The 17,581-nt window shown below is 39.2% G+C and overlaps 1 protein-coding gene across 5 annotated transcripts in view; it reads right to left on the bottom strand.

Moving 5' to 3' along the window:
- Positions 1-3,414: 3,414 nt before the first annotated feature.
- The window catches only part of LOC135713598 (uncharacterized), a 101,208-nt gene continuing 87,041 nt past the window's right edge, over positions 3,415-17,581 (bottom strand). For 4 of the 5 annotated variants that reach the window (XM_065236729.1, XM_065236727.1, XM_065236728.1 and 1 more), the window contains 2 exons: positions 5,016-5,721; positions 3,415-4,943 (listed from right to left, as the gene is read on the bottom strand). In XM_065236729.1, coding sequence (XP_065092801.1) covers positions 3,884-4,943; positions 5,016-5,707 — 1,752 coding nt within the window. In that variant the 5' untranslated portion in view covers positions 5,708-5,721 and the 3' untranslated portion in view covers positions 3,415-3,883. Of the gene's footprint in view, positions 4,944-5,015; positions 5,722-5,799; positions 6,201-17,581 lie in introns of those variants that run through there. The other variant, XM_065236726.1, reaches the window with a different exon arrangement.

The raw sequence follows: 17,581 nt of genomic DNA, 5'->3' as shown, positions 1-17,581 counted from the left end.
AAGAGAATAGTCATTGTTTACAAAAGCTGTTAGGCCCTAATTCCAGCTCTATCTAGATATGGTCTTACTTTGTTTTGTGACACATCACAATACATGGGTCTTGATGCTCGATGTGCGGTATAAGAGGTGAGGAGAAAGGAAACTAGTGGACTCTTTCGTTCTCGCGTCTTCTTATGCAGCAACAGACGTGACGTCACGTCTGCTGTTGCATAAGAACACCGTCAGAATGAAAGAGTCCACTAGTTTCCTTTCTCCTCACCTCTTATACCGCACATAGCTTGATGCTAAAGTTGTCTGACGCAATTGGCGTTGACGGCGACTCTGTAGCTCTTTACTCCTATGAGTTGTCAACGATCAGCAGCAATTTTGTCGTAGTCAATCGGTGTTGAACTGTCCGCTGATATGACGAATATCGTTCGAAAATTCCGAGATGAACCGCAAGTACCGCTCCTCGTGTGGAAGACGACTGCTTGGACTTGAAGCCAAAGCGTGTGTTAACGGCATGTGATCGAATCTCCTTCCTTCCAGCATATGACGAAAGTATTGCACCGACATCTTCATCGCTGTCAGCTCTCGGCCAAACGTTGAATATTTCACCTGAGCCGGCGTGAACTGTTCCGAATAGAAGCCCAGTGTATCTCATGTCGTTTTCGTTTTTGCGGTGTAGCACTGGTGTAGTGTAAGCAGGAATAAGCACGAGTCTTATGACAGCTCAACATCATTTCAAGAGCAAATTTTCATTATGTCGTAAGTAACATTCGCACCGATCCGAGAAAAATAAAGTTTTGTTTTGATGACCGAAAAGTTATTCCTATTTCCAATTAAACACATATAATCTCATAGTGATAGCAATGTTTAACATATTTAGCCGGGTTTTAATCATACACAGGCAAATCGCTAGCTTTCATGCTAAGAAATACTGGTTTTTGAGTCAAAAGTTATTATACGTCGTTTGGTGGCCCCTATTGTTACTTAAGTCAAAGTGTATCCTGGTAAATACACGGGAGAATTATCAATTACGTCTCCTTACGTGCAGCCCATTCATCATTTTAGGACCACCGAAATCATCTTAGCAACAAACAGTTCGATTTATTCACTTTAATAATAAGAAAGCGAAACGACGAAAGTACACTTTTCACGGGTTTCTCAGTGCTGTTACTTAAGGCAAAGGGCATCTCCATAGAAATCGGGTGACTTAAGTAACATCGAAAACTATTTTGATCGGAAGGTGATTACGTCAAAAAGCAATTCGACTGGTAAATAAATTTAAAAATGGGATGTGATCGTATATTCGGACAGTATATAGTGTAATAGCAGGAGCATCGATTGACACTGATAGCTCGACTTTGTTTACCTTTGTTACATTCGACGTAATGAAAATTTGCTCTTGATTTGTTTGTAAACAAAGGTGCATCCTATGTCTACACCCTAAAATATTTCGGTGTACGGCAGTGTAGCACCGGTGTAGCTACACCGCAAAAACGAAAACGACATCAGTTGCTGCCGTTGAACTGCTGTAGCACAGCGCCTGCTGCAGTATTTGATGCATCGATAAGTAAACTCATCGGTTTCGAGGAATCGGGGTAATGCAAAAGTGCGGTTTTCGCTAGAGAGATTTTGCATTGATCGAACGCTTTTCTGGCATTATCGGTCCAAGCTATTTTCCGACAATCGCTCTTTTTATTTCCAGGAATTAGGTTTCGGAGATAAGCCTGTAGATCAGACGCGTGCGCGACAAACCTCTTGTAACAGTTCAGTAATGCAAGGAATCGTCTCAATTCTTTCACGGTGGAAGGGATTGGAAAGTCTGTAACTGCCTTGACTCCATCCGGCAAGGGGAGGATTCCATCGTAGTTCACCACGTATCCAAGAAAGTTGACACTACTCTCCGCGAAACAGCTTTTGGCCACGTTTATAACAAGACCGTAGGATTTTAATCGTTGAAATACACATGCACATGATTATAATGCTCTTCTTCGCTGCGTGTAAAACGAACGGTGTTGCACCTTTGCTCCTGTCCTTGTTTGTTGCTGGAATTATCGGTACATCCGAACCAGTATCGATAAGAAATCTCATGTTGGATGAACGATCGTAAAACAGAATACACGGTGGCTTTCCGGGGCTGCGTTCACTCCCGCCGTTACGAGATTCTAGTTTTTTGGATTGTACTTACAGGGCTCACGGCATTTCAAAGCACGCCCCCTAATCTTCCGGTGGAACTAGCATATTTCGTCGTCTGTCACTCGGCTTGATCTCGATGTGGATCGACTTCTGGAAGAACCTCTCGACTATTTGAGGTTACGTATCTGTTCCGGAGGAGCTGGTATTGTATTGCATTGAAAAACAATGGCTTTAGTCGTCGATTTCTCGCGAATGAAAGCTCACTCATAAAAATAAATGACACCAGCAGGTAGCAGGAATGTTTTCTGTGCCAGCTAGCATTGGTAATTTGGAGGATTGGGCTTTTATTTGCGAGAAATTTACGTCTAAAGCCATTGTTTACAAAAGCAATTACGCCCCTTTGAATTGTTGGCACTGACTTATCCCCTGCTACAGGTTCTCTTGGAGTACCATGTGGGTTCTGAGAGCGGCCAATGTGGTCAATAATACATTTCAAGTCTACAGAAAGCATGTTAATGAAAAACCATGAAGAAAGAGCTGTCGGATGACATATTTTAGTGAATTAAAAATATGACCGCATTCTGAACCCTCCTAACAGATTGGGGAAATGGTTATTATTTCTTTTTTTCCGTTTGGTTTATTTTCCGTCGATCTTGTTTTCCGTGCTGAGCACCAATGCTACAGACGCCAGGGAGGCAGCTACAACACCTGGACCCTATTTATCGACCCATCAATTCATGAACCGGAGACCAACGGCTTTACTTCTCTTCCGATGGAAGGCGTGATCAGAGATGTTATGCCTCAGAACATCCCGGCGGCGCCGACTGGGATTGAACCCAGGCCTGCTGGAGTGAGAGGCAATCACGCTTACCACTACACCACCGGTGCCGCTGGTTCTTCTTTCTGTTAATTTACTAAAAATATAGATTTTTAACGAACCTTCTAAAAAAATCTCTTCACAAGTTTAGCAACTTAGACATGCCGTCCGAAAAAGCGGAATCTTATGACCATGTGTATTTCCGTGGCAATACCACATATTAATTTTCCAGTCGAATGCTTCTGGAAGAATTAGAATCGGACAATATTGGACGAAGTTACGACACTCCAAAGTTGACCGAAAATTTGCCTACCCAAGGTATTTTGAGTATCCCCTGTAAGTTAAGTGCTTTGGCAACAATACTGAAAACTCGTTTTATGTTATGCATTAACTGATAATAATCCTTATCATGGATGTATCACCTTCTGATGCTGACTCAGCTCTCCTGCTCTGGGGTTGCCTCCGGTGGCCGAGTACACCACCCAATGCTTCGTCACGTGAAGCACTTGGGCAATGTTGCACCTCTTTCCCAATCCGGTGGAGATTGTGATTGAAAATAAAACAACCGTCTTATCAACTTATCTTTTAATAAATTCGTATACTTTCGCTTTAAATGCAACACACATAAAATATTCGAAATTCATTTGCACTGACTGTGTTATGTAACCTTCCTCAGCATTGCTTATACGTTTTTATCATACTATACGATAACGTCCGGCTCCTTACAAACTATATCACATCTAGTGTTTTGCACCGTTAAAAACCTAATAGATGAGACACATTCTACTTCTAACATTTAAAGCTTACCTTCCTATTAAAGCTAAACGTTGAACAGCTTTTCGGCTATATTCTACTGAGGCACATCGATTGCGATTTACGATTCGAGTATAGCTATATATTGAACTAGAAGGACAACTATGGCACAGTTACTTATCCAATATCCTATCACATGACCTTTGTTTTTCCTGTTTCGGAACCGTACAGTAGATTTCTAGAGAGAAAGTGCTCCAGCGGACCACGGAACTGCTCCAGCAGTCCTCCGATCACCATGCGGTAGATGTTCAACGTTTCCTCCGGCGCGTGCGGCCGGAGGGTTTTCTTCACCTTGCGAAAGTAGTCGACAAAGTCTTGCGGAGGCTCCTGCCATCGGTAGTCCAGACTGGTAGGGGGAGCACCGGTCCGGAATCGGTAGCCGTACCGTTTCATCATGGTCCTCGCGACCCTGAAGTAATCGCGGCTGAATTGAATCTTAAAATAGTTCAAGCGGCGAAACAGTTCTTCGAGCTCGATGCATTTGACGTTGAACAGCCGAAGAGCTTCGCATAATTCGTTCTGCCGGTGGGTGAAGAATTCCTCGATTTCGTGGTTCATGTTTTGCCGGAACGATTCGCTCGGCACGATGACGCTGGTTGTTGTTGGTTCAGGAGGTGTGAGGGTTCTTTGCCGGAGGTGGAATGATTCCGTTGGTCGTAAGGGGAAGCGTTGGATTTGCGATAAGGTGGGATGTTGCTTGAAGGGGACCAGCTGTGGGCGAAGGGCAGTTTTCGGGGGTTGTGGTGGTTTTGGTACGGGCATTGAACGGAGGATCGAGTGACCTTGCCACAGTTGGTGCTGATGGGGATATTTGAGCATGGATTCGTACTGGCTTAGGTAGGAGTTTTTCGTAAGGTCTAGGGGTTGATCCGGATCGTATAGGTTCTGAAGGACGGATGATCCGAAGCCGAACTGTGGCGGCAGATAGCTGGGCGATTTGTGTGCTTCCGGTAGGATGGGCAGCTGACCTTTGCCGTATGCTCGGAATTGTTTGACGTAACGCTCGTACGGTGGGTAGGGGAGCTGTTGCTGAGGGACTAGAGCTGATTGGCGGTAGAGCTTTTTTTTTGGTTTGCCCGGTGGTGGTTGAGCGAATTGGCTTCGAGGGTTAACCAAACGTCTCATCGAGGACTTTAGCGGAACACACTGTGGCACAACGTGAGATTTCACTGGGGGTGAGAAGGCAGATGGTCTGAAAAGAAGAACAATGAAAGGTGATAGGTTAGCTTTGCGTAGTTTAAAAAGACTGGAGTGTTAAAATTACCTAAATCTACTACCGATGGGTTCGTTAGACTGTAACGTTCGGTAGAACCCGCCGTTATTGACCGGAATCGGTACACTTGCCCTTCTGAGGCCATTCGAGAGGTTTGAATTCGTTCTGGGATACGGATATATCCGAGCTTCCTTGAGCTTATTGGCTAGTATGCTGTGCTTTTGCCGGGGAGGGGATGGCATACTAGGAGGTGGTATCGTGATCGACACCATGGGCCTGTCACTAGCTCCACTTTGCAAGTCTTTCTGGTTTGGCAGCTTTGGCACGATGCTAGGTTCATTATAAACCAATTGAGTATCCACAAGTGTAAAATTGAATACCAACTCCGGCTCCTTGTCAGCTTTACAATAGATTCCACTTTCAGTCTTCTTCTCCCCAGTCTCCCCATTGAATTTAAAGTCTATAATCAGATCATTTTTCTCGTCTTCATCGTCCAGATCATCGCGATCGAAGAACCCCCCATCACTCGATTCCTTCTCGATGTTATCGTAGTAAATCTTCGACGGTGGTTGCTCCAGGATCGGAATGATTTTCACCTGCAAGTCGGACGAATCATCACCAGTCACGTCGATGAACTCATCCTCGTCTGCCAGCGGTTTCACTTTTTCAAATTCATACCGCGTCTTCAGGCCGTTCAACGCCAACTGGTAATCGTCCAACGGTTGAACAAACTTTGTGCGCATTCTGCAGTTAAAATCTGGAATTCGATAAAGAAAGTAACCATAAATTATCACAATCAACCCTTATCAATCCATAAAAAAAGCACTAATCTAACCCTAGATATCGTAACAATCTTCCGGAGAACCATCCTGCTTGGCAGCGCTGCACTCTTGCTAATGGTCGCGAGTAGCTCGGATGTCCGGGGTTTTATATATAGAGCTGCCTCGCCCCCGGGCACGGGCTTATCGCGGCAAAAATTTATGCAAACATAGCCCCAATCTCAGCTGTCCTGATAAGACTCGAGGCCCAGCCAGCCAACCAAGAGGGACTACCTAAGCTCCCCAGTAAGCAGCCCAAAGCCTGGCAAGACGGGTAGGGAATTGACAGTAAATCGATGGGCATACAAACACACATGTGGCCGCCTGGACCTGGTTGATTTTAAGCAGACTGGCGAGAAGACGACAACTGATAACCGACGACGAAATGTGTGTGATAATTGATAAGATAGGTGATTTTGTGTTTCTTCTTCTCTAAACAACAGGGAGTTGTGTGGAGATAATTTTTATCTGATCCCTCTCGTGTGTCATATTCAAATGAAGCTTCTAGGCAGGTACGTAGGTTCAAACTCACGCGCGCAGCTGCATACCATTGTTTGGTGTCGCAGAAGAAGCGGCGCTGAGGAATGTGAACTGTCCATCGAATTGTGGTGGGTTTTTACGCTATAGCTTTGCGGAGATAATTGGGTACTTTCTGATAGACAAGGTTGATTGAAAACCGCTGTCTGTCCGATACACATATTTTAGTTGACAATGAAAAATTAACAAAACTCCCAGATAGCAGCGAGAAAAGTCGGAAATCTAACCTTGGCGTTGGTACGAATTTGAATAATCCCTTAGTAGGCTTATGCTGCAATTGCGGCCATGACTTCATGCTTTTCGCAGCATGGAAACCAGTTTCTAATCAGTGATCTATTTATAGATGAACGTAGCTGGAACAAGTGCTGGAAGGATCGTAAACACGGGATTAATCACTACTATGAACATATTCAATACCATATTTCATGTGTGTAAATGTTATTAAATATTTTAAGCAGAAATGCCAGGAATTTTTAAAAATGCCTGCAGAACCGTTTTTGACCAAACATGACCTGATATTTACGAATAAAACCAGTAGGGGAAGGCGGATAAGCCCCTCACCCCACCACTTTTACTAGAAATCAGTTTTAGTGCAACTAAATAAACACAGGTAATTTTTCTATTCATTATTTTGAAATTTTCGATACCCATTTGGACCCACAATGCAGTGTCAAATACTAAGAAAATAAACAAAACATAACCAAGCATCTATTGTGTGCTGCTGGATGTTATTTTTTGCCAGCCGATTTTAAGGTTTTGACAGGACTAAAATATTGAAATCCTATTGTTTTTTATACATATTTCCATCTTAACCTTTGTGCGATTATAGATAATTTTGATCAATAATATCACAAACGAAGTGACAGACAACTAACTGGCGAAGAAATCAATTAAAATAATGTGGTTCGCTGTAGAAATACTCAAAGGGAGAGATAGGCGGAGAAAACAAAATACAATTCGGCAGCAGGGATTTGTACCTAAATTATCTTGCAACCCTTGCTTGAAGCCAGCATTTCACATGACTTTTATTTTTGATTCGATTTACGTGCAAAATAATGATTGATTTCATCGCAATATTTTGCACATTTCTTGGTGCCATTAACTAACCAACTAAGATCAATTAATCAATAGAGTTAGGATATTGTTTTTGATTCCAAAAACTAGTTGAATTTGAGAAGTACACGAAACATAAAGGTGATTGAATTTTTTTCGATTGCAATACTCTTAAATTTAATCTAATAAGAATAAGAAATCCTCGGACAAAACCTAATGGGCGATTGGCTCAGACTTTGGCAGTTCATTTGGCTCAAAATATTCTCTCCCCACATCTCTCCCTCTGAGTATTTCTTGTTCACTGTAATAGAATTTTCTTAGAAGATTGTGCCATCCGAGGTACCATCAGCCACCAGAGGGGCTAGTATTTTTGTTTTGATTTGAACAAAGTTGATTTTGTGTGCAATGATCTTTGACAGTGAGCAAAAGTGTGTATCATTTTATCATTTTTATGCATTTCGGTTTTGAGTAGAGTGAAAGAGATCAAAACATTCTAGTACATTTGGTGAAAATGCTAGTACAATCCAGTAGTAGCACAAACGAAGTGACTGACGGAGCGGCTCGAAAACTTTGGTGACTAACCTGCTATTGCAATTTTTCAGTGTACCACATGGCAACACCACTACTACTGGATTGTACCACATGGCAACACTGCTACAGGATAGAACCAGCATTTTCACCAAATGTACTAGAATGCTTTGGTTCTATCTCTTTCACTCTGATCAAAACTGAAACGCATAAAAAAATGACAAAATGATACACTCTTTGCACACTGTCAAAGAATCATTGTACCAAACCAAAACAAAAATACTAACGCATCTGGTGGATGATGGCACAAGCTTCTAAGAAAATTCTATTACAGCGAACCACATTATTTTAATTGATTTCTTCGCCAGTTAGTCGTCTGTCACTTCGTTTGTGGTAGTAGCAACCAGTGGAAACTAACAATTTTAAAATGGCTCACTACTTAACTAGCCTATTGGTCCCAAGCAAATTGATTAACGTACCCTTTTCTAGTTGAAATTCTAGTACTACACTATGTTTGTTTTGATTCGCTATGAAAGTTTGACAGATAAAATGAGGGGTTCGTGTATTTTCCTATGTTTCGAGGGGTGCATCGATTAGCTTGGGACCAATAGGCTAGTCAAGTAGTGAGCCAATTTAAAATCGTTAGTTTCGTATTGATTGTTGATAAAACTCCTGTCCCGGAAGCTGCTTGAATTCCGCCTTCACATAAGTTTCGTCGTCCATGACGACACAGTCGAACGGTAGTATGGGAGACATTGAGCTTGCCAGCGACGTCCCGGATGGAGAGGTTAGGATTCCGCATATATTTCACCGCCACCTTCTCCGTCGTCGCTGCCACGTCCGGATTACGATTGCCGCCGCTTCCAGGCTTCCTGGCGGTCGACAGACGCTCCCCGAACACTTTTAAAACGTTTGTCACGGTATATTTGGCCACATCCAGCAATTTTGCCAACTTGGCGTGTGAGAACGTCGGATTCTCTTGCTGCGCGAGCAAAATTTTGACACGCTGCTCTTCTTGCTAGGACGTCATTTTGAAAACTGGAGAGCAAACGGTGAAAACTCATCATAGCAACCATTGTATATACACTCAACTTCCAAATACAGCATTTCAGGTTTTTTTTTATGCATTTTTAACAGAAATACACCAATTTGAAGATGACCAATTTTTGCGCGTTCCAGACTTTACACTGTAAGGACAGAGAAACCTCTGCAGACTCACAACTTGATGGTTGACAGTGAACGGAAGAGCGATTAAAGTTTAAAGAATTTGTTTCCTATTTGAGTGATAGAATGCCGCCAATGTAATGTAAGGTTTCCTCATTCGAACACTTATGGGTCACCGTTTGACTATTATGCCTGGCGGTTCCCTAATAAAAAATAACCATAAACTAACGATAACCCAAATAATAGAACTATTCCGCAAATGGTTTGGATGATACCCGGTACACGTCGTTAAGCAAAATAACCATAACAATTTAATTAGGGTTGTTGGCTCACTGCTTTAATTTTCACCTCAATCGTTCATTTTCCCGTCACTTGTGATTACAAACCAACCAAATCGGACACTGAAAATAAAAACGTAAATAAAATGCCGAATGTCAAAATAAAGCTCTGCAGTTCGGCAGTCGCAGTCACAGATATTTTCATTGTATGTAGAAAACTGTTAACCGATTAGATTAGAAGCCAGATAAACTGTACAGGTTTAAACTGAAATTATATAGTCGGATCGTAGCTTAAGACCATCAGAAAACAACACCGATGAATGTTTGAAACATATCTCGTTAATAGAAGTCTGTTTTTGGATGCAAGAAGCCTAAGAAGAATTACACGACGTTGTGATTCAAAAATCTTGGATGTACAGTTGTGTTCGATAAAATAGCAGCGCATGCCGATTTTTGGAAGCACCTGCCGGAAAGTGAGACACCAGGTAAAATTGTTCAAAATAATAGCAACATCTCCAAAATTCCTCAAATATAAAGTTCAGTTTGATCAGGTATTATTTTGAAGCTCTTGATCTGCACAACAATTCAAATCATATCTCCCAGATATCCTCTTACAATTCCAGGTTGCCCAGAAATCATTCCAAATGCCTTCAAATGATCAGAGATCTCCAAAAAAATTTCAAGATATCTGTTATAGACTTCCGTGTGAGCAGGTATCATTTTTAAAATCTTCAAAACAATTCAAAACACATCTCCCAGTTATTCTCCCAAATACCAAATTACACCAAAGTATCTAGGTAAGTCTTCCAAATATTTGTTCAAGACTTCAGCATAATCAGGTATCATTCTGAAGATCTTAAACTGCACATGAATTCAAATCATATCTCCTATATATCCAAGATACTAGGTTGCTCAGAAATGATTCAAAAGACCTTCAGGTAATCAGAGATCTCCAAAAAATGGTCAATGTATCTGTTAAAAACTTCAGCGCGATATTCAGAAAATTTTCAACTGTCAATTCAAATCTCATCTTCCAGATATTCTCTCATCATACGAGGTTGCAAAGAACTCCAGGTGATCAAAAATATCAAAAATTTCGCTGCCCAACAATGCAATTTCAAGATACCAGGTTGCTCAGAAACTATTCAAAAGGTCTCCAAGTGATCATTAGACTGATGTAAAATTTGAATGTTTCGCTCCACAGTGCTCAAACGGTTCCAAATTGGGTCCTGATAAGTCTCCCAAAATGTGAAATCATTCAGTAAGATACTGACTTGGCACAAACCATTTGAAGTTTATATGGAAATTACTATTGGAAAACTATATTTTTGTTCATATCTATCTCAACATTCAATGTATTTAAAATGTTGAATGTAAAATTTAAAATTTCAAAATTAAGCTGAAATGAAAATTATTTTGAACAATTTTACCTGGTGTCTGTCTTTCCGGCAGGTGCTTCCAAAAATTTAATATTTTGTTATCGTAAAATTGAACATATTTGAAACGTTCGCCAAGTTTCAGCTCAATTGATCATAAGTTAAGAAAGTTACATCATGTCAAAGTTAACCATTTTGTATGAATATCAGCAGGCGCTGCTATTTTATCGAACACAGCTGTAAATTGGACTATTGGTTGGAGGAAAACTTTTTCATGAACACGACATTCCGTTGGCGCAACTAATGGACTGGAGCAATAATCATGGCAACACCGTAATCGTCCACAATGTGGAAGACCGATATGCTAGTAATGTGATCGGAGTCGTCATGCCTCAGAACATCCCGGCGGCGCCGATTAGCAGGCGATAAACGAAGATACATCCTGATGCTTCCCTTTCAATTGACGATGCTAATTATCTTCGTCAAATACGACCAGCGAACAGCAATTCAAAAGTAATAATTCATATTAGGGAAACAGGGAATATAATGAACAATTGGTGTTTTAAATGGTGAAATTATTCAAATTATTTGAATATAAATTCATTAAAAGCTCACAGATACAGACCTGTGCGTTGAATTGATTGATATTTGAATTAATAAGCACTTATCCTTCTTCTTCTCCGCATTTCAAGTTTATTGCTTATCGCATATTAGCTCATTACTCTTAGCTCTCAACTTAGTGCTCTAGATGCACTTCCACAGTTATTAATTGAGAGCTTTCGATGTCTGTACCATTTTTGCATTAGTATAATTGTGTGGGAAGTACAATCATGCTCTATGCTCTAGGTAATTCGAGAAATTTTCCAATCCGAAAAATTCCTAGACCTGACCGGGAATTGAACCCAGCCACCTCCAGCATGGTATTGCTTGGTAACTGTGGGAGGTCTAGATATTTGTTCAAGACTTCATATTGGTCAGGGTATTTTGTCTGATGATTTTCAACTGTTGACCAATTCAAATCAGTTCTCTCCGCTATTCTCTCATAATGCCGAGTTGGAAGATCAAAGTTATCTTTAAAATCCTCTTGATATTGCTGTTTACAAGGCTTCAGGTGTATCAGATATTATTCTGAAGATCTCCAACCAAAAAAACAATTCAAATCTCGATGCTTACATACTCTCACACGTTTCTAGAATTCTCATAAACGATGTTTGTAAGGAAGATGAAACAATTCGAGGCGTATATTGTATGCCTTTTATTATTTAAATGCACTTCCTCGTTGTCGTGACTTGACTGAGGTTTCATCTCTTGAAACCCATTGAAATTTAAGCAGCATCGTGTAAAATTAAATTTGGATGTAAACATAATGAATAAGGTTGTCTCACGTAGCTCATTTATAATTCAGTGAGCTATAATTTTTCATGCTTTCAACAAGTCGTGTAAATTTGAAAAGTGATGCAATTACAACATAATTTTAACTGTGATTCCTTCTGAACAACTTTTCCGAAAACAGGAAACATCTATATGAGCATGATCTCTCTCTGGATCTAAGATAGTACAACTTGAATGATCTAAATATTTCGAAATAGCGTCATCTAGTGAGTAAATTATGATGATGATGATGATGATGATGATGATGATGATGGTCCCACCTCTTACCCCTACAAAGGTTTGAGCTGGACGATTTATCTTCAAAATAATTAAATATGACATTTTAACCAGGTTGGCAAACAAAATCGAACTCGTTTCAGTTACAGATATAAATTCCCTCTAGAGTTTACAGTTGCTTCACAGCGATATAAATGTGGAAAAGCTCAGGCGTCCACCTCTTAGTTCGCCTTTTTGTTCACCTTAAATAATCATAAGTATTACAATCAATCAAGAGTTAATTAGCAATCAACAAAGCATCCTATTACACTAGTAACCCCGCAATCTGATGCTATCATAATTTTCAGCAATGTCAGGAATGCTCACGAACCCCCAACATTTGCCAGAAAACTTACTACTAACTCATGGTATCTTCCAAATAAGCTACAAAATTGCATTTTTTTTTTTTTTATCAAATGTTAAATTCAGTCCTCTATATCCGTAATACGCCCGCGAGGCTCAAACCTTTGTACTTTTTTTTTTAATTAATCTACTTTTAAATCAAATATTAAAAACCCATCATCACCCTCGTGGCGAACAGAAATGGTTTTTGCAGTGCTACAATAATTATTAAAAAAGTTGTTATGACAGCTATCCATATAAAATAATCCGTTAGAGATAACTTCGTCAAGATACATAATTTGTCAATTCATAAAAAAAATCACTGGATAACTGTTCAAAAGACAGTTTTAACGTGTGAAATGCAGTGTCTTTTAAATTCTGTAAGTGTTGCTAAACGTTTGATATGTCTAGGCATCGAATTGAAAACATTTATTCCTTTATAATATAATGAATTTTGTGAAGCACAAGTCAAGAAATGTGGTGTTCTTATTTCAACCGCGTTTCTAGTATTATATCTATGAAAGTCACTTCCTCTTTCAATTCGATCACACAAATATCGAGGCAGCAAACCGTTAACTACTTTAAAAATGAACACCAAAGTCAAATATACAAGTCTTTGCTTCACCGACAACCATTGTAAGGCGTCTAGCATCAAAGTTGAGGAAGTGAATCTATTACATCTCAAAATCAAACGCATTATTTTATTCTGCAAGCGCTGTAATCTCGATATTTGTGTTTCATTGGCCAGACATAAAATTGAATGGCAAAAGTCTAGATGAGGAGAGATGATTGATTTGTATAGCTGTATTTTACTGGCAATAGTTAAATCGTTTTTCAGTCGACATAGAATTCCATACTTCTTGGCAATTTTCTTGATGACATTGTCAATGTGAGAGTTGAACTTAAGTTTGTCATCAATAATCACGCCAAGATATTCCATTTCGTGAACGCGATCAATAGGCTCATTATCAATTACAACAGAGACGTTCTCATTTACTCGATTCCGCGAAATTACCATAAATTTAGTTTTACTTGTATTCAATTTTAACTTTTTATACTTCAACCATCTACTTAGAGAACGCAAATCTTCATTCAAGTGTAAAACGGCATCAACTAAATCCTTGGCTGCAATGAATAACACAGTATCATCTGCAAAAAGATTAATGTCGCAAAATCGTAAAACACGTCGCAAGTCATTAATATACATAATAAATAACAGGGGCCCTAAAACACTTCCCTGGGGCACTCCAAGGTTATTCTCCACGGGACTGGAAACAGAATCATTAAAAACAGTCCGTTGAGTTCTGTCAGACAAATAGCTTTCAAACCAGTGCAGTACTCGATGACGATCAGGGATGAGAATTTGAATTCTTGTAAGTTGTGTACGTTGACGTGTGTTTTTTACTGGGATTCCATTCGTACACTGTGCATTATTAAATTGGTAATTTTTTGGCGAGAGCAATGAATGTAATAATTAATTTTCGCTCAACGTTTTGACAGCTAGGTCGACATGCAGAAACACACAAAAACACACAAGAAACACAATCAACACAGGCACAAGGTGGCAGAGTGACTTAACCCCTGGTTACGCCTGTTGGTCTGTATGAGAATGATACTTGATCAAGCTGAAGTCTAAAACTAATGTCTTGAGATTTTTTGTGAAGATCTATGATGACCTGGAGGTCTTTGGAATAACTTCTGCGCAACCTGTTATCTTGAAAAAATACCTGGGAGCTGAGATTTGAGTTGTTGTCCGGTTAAAGATCTTCATGTGATTGTTTGCACAGTTGAATGATCCCTGATTAAAGCTAAATAATAATAATGATCCCTGATTAAGCTGCAGTCTTGAACCAATATCCTGAGAACTTTTTGGAGATGTATAATTTGTGAGCAACCTGGTGTTGAGAGAATAACTAGGAAATGTGATTTAAATTATTGGGCAGTTAAAGATCTTCAGAATAATACTTGATCAAGCTGAAATCTTGAACAAATGATGATTTTCAACTGTCCATCAATTTAAATCACAAATACAGGAGGTTTTCATCTAGCATCCAGAATGGCACACGAATCAAGGAATGTGTTTGCAGCTGAATTATTAACGAAAGAGAAAGTCGATGACGAGAATCGATCAAAGTCATTTACACCCCTTTACTTCTAATAGTACGTTCAGACTACAGAGCTATAACATGTTATAGCGCTATCTTGATGGTGGTTTCCCGAGCAAAGTCTGAGATCAAATTGAAATCTAAATTTGATGTTGTGATTTCGCTGATAATGATTTCTCTGGTTGCTGTCGTTTTGGTCGTTTTAACGGTTAAAATATCAAAATTGAGAGCAAAAAAATCTTCCTGTGACATCACATTGAAAACTATTTCTGCTATCAGTGAGAGCAAACTGAAAACCAAATTTGATATCCATTTTTCCTGTTGATAGCAAAACAAGTATTCAATTTGATGTTATGCTAAGGCAATGAAAACAAACCCACAACAACATATTTCTGGAGAGCAAATGTACAGCACAATGAAAACAAACTTAGGTATCAAATTTGTTAATTGCCTAAACTGAAATCAAATTATGATTTCAGTTTGATGTTGATATCAAAACTAGATTTCAATTTGCTGTCATTTTGATGCTGTACTTTGCTCGGGTTCTGTGTTGCAATTAGTTGACAACCGTTATAACATGTTATAACTCTCCAGTCTGAACAAGGCATAACCCCCTCAATTGAAATCTCGATGCTCACATAGGGTAGAGCAATACTTCGGCCTAATCGCCAGTTTTGGCCCTATCGAGCAGAAAACATAAAATATATCTATGATTGCGGCGTGAACGTGTCAAACACACGTTTTGTACGATGCTTCTATTCCAAAACGAAATGTTGAAAAACGCAAAATAAGATCTTGAAAACAAAAGGCGCACTTGAAGTGTACAAAAGGCGCACGCGAATTCACTTTTCTTTCCGTTCGATAGGCCAAGGAGGATCTCAATGGCGTTTCAATGGCTAATAGGCCCAAGAAAATCCGTAGGGCAAGTTGAGCCGCCAGAAGCAGTTTTGCATTTTGAACAATAAACAAATATTCCGCGACCCCTTAACAGAACTAACGGTACATATGGAAAGGTAAATAAATTTGGAAGTCATCTGTAATAATAACATTCCGTTTGGTGCTAAACTCCGCTAAATTAAGAAAGTCTAAGTTCGGGTTGTGCTTAATAGGCCGGGAATGGGTAGAGTAGGGTCTCTCACACGTTTCTAGAAATCTCATAAACGATGTTTGTAGCGAATATGAAATAATTCCAGGCGTATATTGTATGTCTTTTGTTATTTAAATGCGCTTCCTCGTTGTCGTGACTTGACTGAGGTTTCATCTATTGAAAGTCATTGAAATTAAGGTGATACTCTAAGGAAGCCTTAACGTGAAACTTCAAAGGGACAAATGTCAGCTTCCACGAAACATACAAATTTGAAATTGCTACTCTCTGTTTGTAGTAGCACAGCAAACAAGGAGTAGTAATCTCAAATTTGTTGACATTTGTGCCTTAAAAGTTTCACGCTAAGGCTTCCTTAGAGTATCACCTTAAAGCAGCATCGTGTAAAATTAAATTTGGATGAAGAGCAACACCACTTGGAACTGATGAAGTCTGCAAGTAGAAGACGAAATACGCGTATCTGTCAAAAAATAAGCAATTATAACGGAATTTAAAGGAAATAAACCAACCCACTCAAAGCTCTTCATAAAGAGATTCCGTTAAGAGGTTCGACAAATTTAAAGGATTAAATTTGGATGTAAACATCATGGATAAGGTTGTCTGACGTAGCTTATTTAAAATTCAGTAAGCTATAATTTTACATGCTTGAATTTCAACAAGTCGTGTAAATTTTAAAAAATTGATGTAATTACAACATAATTTTAACTGTGATTCCTTCTGAACAACTTTTCCGAAAACAGGAACCATCCATATGAGCATGATCTCTAGATCTAAGATAGTACAACTTGAATGATCTAATTATTTCGAATGGACCTTGTATTCCTGGACATCTTTGTTGAAGAAAATAACATCCTACATAGTGAGGATCTTATATAGGGGAAATGACGGCTTCGGCATGACAGACTATTTTCGGCAACCCAAATTGAAACACTATTTTCACTGGATTTTCTTACGAAAACACTTCGCTGAATGCATGCAAACGATTCTTTATGCTTTCAGCTTCAATTTGACTATATCTTTACCACTGAGAAAAAGCAATCTAGCAGGGTTTTCTTGAAATGAAACACACGCACTACAAATTGTAGCTGATTTCGAGTTGCCGATAATAGAACAGCAGATTTACATGCAGTTCAAATGGAACGGTTGCCGAAGAAAAACTGGTTGCCGACAATACTCGCTCTCACTAGAGAAAATTGGAGCTTTGTAAAAGCGTTTCAAAACAGTTTTTGACAATTCTTTCGACTGAAATTATTAGAGCAGCTGGCAGCAAAAGATTGTAAACAAACCAATACTGCATATGTGTGCGTTCTATAAAGAAAAAGGCTATAGAAAGGAGGTCGCTGCTTAGGTTGCCGAGAATACGTAAATTCCCCTAGTATAAACATTTCTATCCAATTTTATGCGTACATTTTTTTCAATGACCCCTTCCCTCGTGTGATCCAACCAAATAAATGTTTTTCCAAAGTATGTTTAACTTTAAGGGGAAGTTCACCGCTTCGAAAAAAATAATTACGTTTTGATTTTTCTAAAAATATTGAAAAAAAAGTATCAAAAATCTAAAAAAATCACATTTTTTCTAATTTTGTAAAGAAAATTCACGTGCAAAAACATGTTTTATAAGTCATTATGGCATAAAGTTGGACTCAAAAAACCACAAAACATCAACT

This window comes from Ochlerotatus camptorhynchus, unplaced genomic scaffold (assembly GCF_037179485.1).
Source record: "Ochlerotatus camptorhynchus isolate MF236.1 unplaced genomic scaffold, CSIRO-AGI_Acam_v1.1 ptg000573l, whole genome shotgun sequence".
In the NCBI taxonomy this organism is placed as follows: Eukaryota; Metazoa; Arthropoda; class Insecta; order Diptera; family Culicidae; genus Ochlerotatus; species Ochlerotatus camptorhynchus.
Note: the sequence above shows the minus strand (reverse complement) of the source record. Positions and strands in the feature narration are given on the sequence as shown.